The sequence below is a fragment of the Gossypium raimondii genome, chromosome 5 (assembly GCF_025698545.1).
Source record: "Gossypium raimondii isolate GPD5lz chromosome 5, ASM2569854v1, whole genome shotgun sequence".
Lineage (NCBI taxonomy): Eukaryota > Viridiplantae > Streptophyta > Magnoliopsida > Malvales > Malvaceae > Gossypium > Gossypium raimondii.
The window spans coordinates 17,300,756-17,308,979 of NC_068569.1; the positions used below are offsets into that span (position 1 = coordinate 17,300,756).

At 33.7% G+C, this 8,224-nt stretch overlaps 1 protein-coding gene across 1 annotated transcript; it reads right to left on the reverse strand.

The window, feature by feature from the left end:
• Positions 1 to 6,681: 6,681 nt before the first annotated feature.
• LOC105771318 (uncharacterized) lies at positions 6,682 to 7,675 on the reverse strand. Its single transcript, XM_012592741.2, has one exon. The coding sequence runs from the start codon at positions 7,455 to 7,457 to the stop codon at positions 6,969 to 6,971; it is 489 nt and encodes a 162-aa protein (XP_012448195.1). The 5' UTR covers positions 7,458 to 7,675; the 3' UTR covers positions 6,682 to 6,968.
• Positions 7,676 to 8,224: the final 549 nt, after the last annotated feature.

The following is an 8,224-nucleotide window of genomic DNA, read 5'->3' on the forward strand; positions in this document are numbered from 1 at the left end:
TGGTAACTTGGTAGACAAAAATGGACATAAGATAAGTGAAATAGAAAATTTTTAAGTTAGGGGCAATTTGGTAATCTAGTAATAAAAATAATTAAAAGGGAAAAAGATGGCAAAAATCATCATCTTCTTCATTAGGACGAAATCAGCAAAGGGGGAAGCCATAGTTAGGGTTTTCAAGCTTCCAAGCTCCATAGTAAGTGATCCCAAGCCCCGTTTTTAATGTTCTTTACGTTTTTGAGATCCCGGTAGCTTAATTTAGCTTATTTTAGCAATAATTTAACCTAGGGTTTTTATTTGGAAAAATACCCATAGGTTAAAAGTGTTTATTTTGATGTTTTATGATAGAATGTGAAGCTAGAAATTATGTTAAACAATTTTTGCTAAGCGATTTTAAGCGAAAACGAGTAAAACGACATAATCGGTAAAAATACCTAATGTTCATAAGTACATGTTAGAGTGGGAATTTGATGTTGCCATAGAAGGGAAAAATGTTCAGCATGTCATAAAACATAAGAATAAGAGATGAAGTTTAATTTCCGAGCCTTGGGGCAAAAATGTAATTATGTAAAAGTTTAGGGGCAAAATTGTAATTTTGAAAAGTTAGAGTCGAGGGATTTTTTTGATGAATGTGAGTATTAAATAAGTTAAATTTGCTATTTTAGATCAAGAAGAACGAAACTCGAGGTTAGACAAAGGGAAGAATAAAGTTAAAGACTAAGTTGTTGAATTGGACTATATTTGATACCGATGTAAGTTTACGGTAAATAAATGCAATATTTCAATATTTATTATTAATGCTGTTATTTTCCAGCAATTATGAATTTATTTTATGAATTTATTTGATGATGATCCAAGCATGAGATGATAGAGAATAAAAATTAAAAAGCCCCGTTGATACATAAGGATGGTATTGGATACAAATGTCATGACATTTGGGTAAAGAGATCCCATGTAAGACCATGTCTGGGACATGGCATTGGCATCCTTAAGATCATGAGAGGTCCCCTGTAAGACCATGTCTGGGACATGGCATGGGCACCGAGACGAGAGGTCCCATGTAAGACCATGTTTGGGACATGGCGTTGGCACCAAGACGAGATGTCCCATGTAAGACCATGTCTGGGACATGGCATTGGCACCGAGATGAGAGGTCCCCTATAAGACCATGTCTGGGACATGGCATGGGCACCAACATGAGAACATCCCATGTAAGACCATGTCTGGGACATGGCTTTGACATGTTATTATCAAAAGAGACCCGAGTATCCTTATTATTCCAATGTAGCTCAACGGGCTTGTAAACGAATCATGTTCTTGAAAGTTCAGTTTAAAGCATAAATGGCAAGCTCAGTATTGCAAAGCTACTTCAAGGATCCTAAAGAAGTCGGAGATCGTCCACACTATCAACCACAACTGCTCGGTATTTTATGTCGAAACACGTTTATGGCATGTATAGGGATTTAGTTATTTTGTAAGTTTGTGATTATGATTTTGCTAATGAATGATGTGAGCATTTGATGATGTATGATCATTAAAATGGTTAAGTATGAAGGTGTTTGTTGTTATGAAAGTCTAAGTGATAAATTATGCATGGAAATCATGAAAGGATAAAATTTTGCAAAGAAACAGAATTCAGGCAACACTGTGACGTGACTTTGAAAAATCACCTAGGATGGTATAAAATGAATTAGAGGCTAAATTATATATGGAATTAAATCTTGTTGAGTCTATTTTCATGGAAAAATAACGGTGTAGCAAAAGGAAATTTATATTTTAAGATATGTGAATTTTAGTAAGATAGGGTCAGAACTATTTTTGGAGTCCCCTGTTATGAGTTTAGAAAATAATTAAAATTGTAAAAAAATGGTTATGAGTTGAAATTTACATGATTAGATTCCTTAATGAGTCTATTTTCTGTAGGAAAAAGTGGGAACAGCATATGAAAATGATATAATGAGAAAACTTATTTTTAGTAACAAGAGGTCAGAACAGTCGAATGGTGAAACAAGGGAGACTTTAACTAATAAACTGTACTAATTGGATGAACCAAAAATTATAAAAATTTTATGGAAAGTATATATATGAGTCTAGTTTCAGGTAAAATTTATGGAGTTAAATTTCGAGTTCCGTAGATCGAGTTATAATTAATTTAGTAACTGCTGCGCGATTGGACAGCTTTGCTGTAAATAGTGAAATTAATTTGCAAAGTAAATTTTTATGCTCCGAATTAGTAAGATAAGTTACGTAATGCCTCGTGCTCGACTCCGGCAATGGTCTCGGGTAAGGGGTGTTACAATGTGGTTTGGCCGTGTGTCCCCTGCACCTTGCAATTTCGAAACAGAATGCCCAGGTTTTTGCACATAGCCTAGCACACGGGCTTGTGACTTAGCCGTGTGACCCTTGCACCTTACACACGGTCTATCACACGGGCGTGTGGTTGGCCGTGTGACCCAAGTTAGAGAGTTACACGGGTATGGACATAGGCTGGGACACGGCAGTGTGCCTAACATCGAATGCCCACACGACTTAAGACGCGGATGTGTCTTCTGGCCGTGTGGCTCACACGGCCGGCTACACGGGCGTGTGTCCCTTATATCTAGGAAATTTTTTTTGAAATTTTACAAAAAATTCTCTGAGTTTCAAAATTAGTCCCGATTTGTTTCTAACGCATAAATTGGGCCTTAAGGGTCCATTTAAGAGACAATTTGATTGAGTATGATTGGTTTCTGATATAAATAGTAAATGCCATGAATTAATTGTATTTGTTCTGTAAACTCCGGTAATGCTCCGTAACCCTATTTCGACGACGAATATGGGTTAGGGGTGTTACACGCATGGCCGTGTATCATAAACAGCTGAGACACACGTTCGTGTCTCTGCCCGTGTGGACGAAAAATATGTCATTTTCAGACCACTTTTCTCACCCAATTTGCCTTTCACCTACAACATCATCTAAACACATTCTCAAGTCAATTCATAACCCTCAAATCAATGCCAATACCAAATTTTATGCATGATATATTATCTCATATATGCAAGTGTTTTAAACTTACCAAAAACTTATTTATACTTATAAGCATACTTTATCAATTATGATAATTCTAAACCATTCATCAATAGGTTTGTATACTTCCCATCATATCACCATTTTATCACAGATCAAACATGATAAGGCTTTATATAATTACATTGAAATATGCCTTACACTAGCCATTCCAATGGCTAGTTACAACCAAAATATTTCACCATTATGCCTAGCTTAGCTTATACATGCCATTATACCAAAAGTTAGATTGCTTTAGATATCGAGAAGTTTGAGGGATAGTATGATGTATCTTCGACCAAGTTCCAACTTTCACGAGCTTCCGAGTACTATAAAATAGAGAAAATAAAACAAAGTAAGCATAAAATGCTTAGTAAGTTCGTATAACTGGAATTAACTTACCATTTATTTTTAATAAAATAAACATATAATTGGCATCCAAGCAATTTGGCTTAAAGCCTAAAACACACATTTCACTAATCATGTTTAAGTAATTCACACAAATACCAAGAACATGAATGAACTTATCATGTAATAACTTTCATATACATACGTTTTCCATGTCATATTTCCACATAACATATACATTTCCAAGATACATCATCTCAATTACAATTTAACCATGTCATAACTTTGCCCGTTGAATTTTTCTGAAATACCAATGAATACACATGTAGTACACTCGAAGTGTACATAACTATAATTCCGTCAATTCATATTCAGGGGTACTCATTAGGGTACATAATCAGGAAGCACTCTCTCAAGCCATATAACAGGATGCTCATGTGAGCCATGTAACAAGGAGCTTATCCAGGAAATAATAGGAAACTCATAAGAGTTTGAAACAGAAAGCTCATGTGAGCTTAACAGGTAAATCCGAAGAGCTAGTACTAGGAAGCTTCGGATAGTCATATGTCAGGAAGTTCAAGTGAGCCATATCAGGAAGCTCATTAAAAGCCTTATATCGGGACGTTCATAAAGAGCTACGATATGTCTGCAATATATGCAGGATCAATACCAATCATATAACAGGACGATCACAAAGAGCTGCGGTATGTCCGTAACACATGCAGGATCAATACTGATCGGGATGCTCGCAGGAACCATGTAACAGGATGCTCAAGAGGGCTTATAACAGGATGCTCTTTCGAGCTATGGTGTGTCCACAACATATGCAAGACCACAATCAATACGGAAATCCTATATCCATCGAATTTCATTTATTCAAACGGGACTTATTACTTCGAACATGTGATCAATTTCATATTTTCATAGCATTTATACAATTCACATATACACAACGTTCAATTCAAACATATAAATATACACAAATTAGTTACACGAACTTACCTCGTCACTTGCTCGTATATGATTTTCTACTAATCCAATACTTTTTCTTTTCCTCGATCTAACTCCTTATTTGATCTTTTCGGATCTATATAAATGAATCTAACATCAATTTAACACATTTCATATTCAATTCAATCCAATTTACATCTTAGGCAAAAGTACTTTTTACCCCTATACTTTTGAGTAATTCCGATTTCGTCTTTAGGCTCGAAAAATGAAATTCATGCAATTTAATCCTTATTTTAAGCTTAGCCAAATTTTTCATATAACAATAACAATCCATGTATTTCACAATAATTAGAAATTTTCCATAAATTTTACATCTTTACAATTTAGTCCCTAAATCACAATTTCATGAAAATTGCCTTTACAAAAGTTGTTTATCTATCTACAACCTTTCATTTTCTACCATAAATTTCAAAATTTCAGCATACTCATCCATGGTAAAATTTTAATACTTTGATAACTTTGAAAATTGATCCCCAAATTAACTAGATTAACTTAATACGATATCGAAATATAAAATTACTAAAAACGAGACAAGAATTCATACCTAATTGAGTCAAAACAACGTGCTTGAACTCACTTTCTCTTAGCTAGGGTTTTCATAAAAGTAAATTGGGAAGATGATGATAAAATGATATTTTCTTTTCTTTTATTATTTATCATCCTATCATATTTTTTTCCAATTTCATCATTTTCTTTATTTAATTTTCCATTGATGACTAAGCATGTTTATCTACTAACTACATTTAATATTCCAACTGCCATATAAGGACCTCAATTTTAAATTCCATATCTACTTAATCTTTCTAGTTACTAGAATTCAACTTTTACATTTAATGCAATTTGGTCCTTTCTAACAAGTAAACATGAAATCGGTAAAATTTTCTTATCGAATTTTTCATACGTTCTTTCTATCATAATGCAGTCCATGCAATAATATTAAAATAATTTTTCTTTTTGACTCGGATTTGTGGTTCAAACCATCATTCGATTTCACTTGAAAACATTTATTCTGAGAAAAAAAGAGTCGAATGATGTTTTTTTCAACGCGAATACTAACTAAAATATTAATTTTTTTAAACACAATAGCTTGCATGACAATCCACATGTACTCCATGCTAATATTTTTGAAATTTTTATATTTTTTAATTTTGATTTTGATTTTTATAATTTTTGAATTATTTATTGACGTGACAATTGATGTTATGTTACGTTGAACAATGCTCTCTTTAGGTGTTTTTTAGCCAAAAATTCATTGGTTCACATTATTAAAGTGAGATACAATAGAGATCCAACAAGTTAGAAGCAAGTAAAATACAAAAAGACAAGTCGGAGAAGAAGCAAACAAAAGAGATAAAAGAGAGGTCGCACTTATAAAGCATTCATCAATGTATCTTAATTACTATAACTCGCCTAATGATATGATTTGTTCTTAAAATGAGAAAGATCAACAGATACCTCAACTCTTTACACAGTTAAAGCACAAAAACAATCAAACAAATAAATAAGAGCTATTAAAACACATAAAGCTACAAATAAACAAGAAAGTAGCCTCATTTCCAAAACATCAAATTTGCACCCCAATCCCATACTCATCACCATCACAATCAATGCCTAAAATGGTCTCCGGGTTCTTCAACCCAACTAAAGGTTAATAGAAAAAAAAAATCTTGAAAAATGATGATCAGAAAATGCAGAAATAAAACCTCAAACATAAAAATTAGTATCAAAGAACAAAGAACACAAAAGAGCAAGAAGCGCTCGGCTTCCACACAGAAAAATGAGTGAAGAAATGAGGCATACAAAATCACAAATCACTCTCAGGGAAAATGTTTTCTTTCTGATTCATTCTTCATTTAATTTTCGGATTAATAGATTGTTAAATACCTAATTTATTTATAAGGTTTGTTTCAATGTGTAATTTTATAAATGATTATCATTGTCTAAACTTTGTTTTTCTAAATTTGATGCATATAATTAAATAAAAAAAATTATATGCATAATCGCATCAAAGTATTTCAAATAACCTTGAGTACCCATATCCTGCTAATGCTACATGTAGAGTAGAAGAGTAATGGAAATGCCTTGATTCTATGTTTCTAGTTTCTACATATGCCTTGACGATTTTCTATGTGCTAAGGGCCAAGGCCATCTTTGGCAATGCAAATGCAATGGGTTTAGTGCAGGCTTATTACCGTTAGGCCTTTCAGATCCCATAGTCTCCATTTCTAAAACTAGATACAATTCTGTGCTTCTTCCTCTTGCAATTATGTGGAGACTCATGAAAGAAATTTCCCACTAAGAGATGTAATTCGCGGCTGCAATGCATGGAGCCAGGAACTGTAAATTTATTTCCTGCAATGCCTTGAAATTGATTTATTATCTTTTTTGGCCATCATTGCTGTTGTAGACTTTCAACAACTGAGGTTAAATTACACTAGTCTTGGATTCTTCTTTGGGAATAGTTTTCCCAATTTCTATAATATCTGGAAACAACCTTCTAGAAAACATCTCACAACAACAAAAAGAAACTAAAGGGAGGGTTCTTTTTTACTTCCCCTTTACATGATCAATAGGAATCAAAAGAAGAAGTTGTTTTTCTGACAGCATAGCTTCTGCTCCTCGGATTATTGTTCTTTTTCACAACAACAGCAGCAGAAGCATCATTTTCTTCAAATTCACAAGGCTTTTCTTCATCAATTCTTCCCATCACAACACTGCAACTCTTGGGCAAGGCTTTCGATCCCATCTGCACCCTCAACTGCTGTTTCAAAAGCATCTCCATTTCCTTCCTATGACCCAAGCTCGTCACGGAAGCAGCCCTAATGAGCTCTCTAAGATCTTCATTGTCATTACACGTTGCCGACAATGCACTACTAAAGCTCCTCGGCAACCCGGAGTATTGCGCTGAGCAGCCGCCCGAACCATGTCCGTAGCTCACTCTTGAAGCACAAGTTGTCAAGCTTCTAACATATAGATCCCTGGCCTTGACTAACGCTTTAAAAGGAACCGTAATGAACCGCATGAACTTGTTATGGCTATGTCCTTTGCTCCTCATTTTGCAATTTTTTCAGTTAGAATATCTGGAAACTAGATGGATGAAAAGTGAAAAGAAAAATGGGGATTTTGATCTAAAAAACAAGCTTGAATAAAGAAATTGGAGGATAAGAATTAGGTTGAAGAGGTGGGGTTTATTGAGGTAACTAGTAGTGAACCTTTATAAGGTGGTTGAGTGGCAGCTATCAAAGGGAAGAACACATGTTGCTGGATTTGGAATTTTTATTTTTCAAAGGCACGCAGATTTGGACAAAACCCCCTTTGATAACAACATTATAAAACCAGCAGCCGTAGATCGTAAAGATCGTGCTTCAAGTTGACTGCCGCTGCTCTCGAATATCTGCTATGGTACCAAAAAATCAAATTAGGTCCACACGGTCTAGAGTTTTTTACATATTGAATTTACAATTTAGAAATAGTACCGCTAGAATCATGCCAATTCTCAAAGTTGTTTGAGATTGTATACCATTAAAATTAAAAATCGCACTAGAATCTATAACTATGAGAATAGATTGTATGAAGTTAGTATTGCACATCATTCTTATTTTTTTTAATAAAAATAATAAATCAAAATTTTCATCTTAATTTTTAGTTATTTTATTAAAAATTCACATATAACTGAAAATACTAAAACTAAAAAGAAAAAATTCTGTCATTTAAGTGAATATTTTATTTTTGAAAATTTTAAAAATGGTCTGTGTGTTTATTACTTCACTTAATGATTATATTTTAAAAAAGTAAATTTGGTTTTAAAAAGTCTTATCTCAA

Coding starts and splice junctions, on each gene's coding strand:
- LOC105771318 (XM_012592741.2), bottom strand. CDS start 7,457: ATGAGGAGCAAAGGACATAGCCATAACAAGTTCATGCGGTTCATTACG.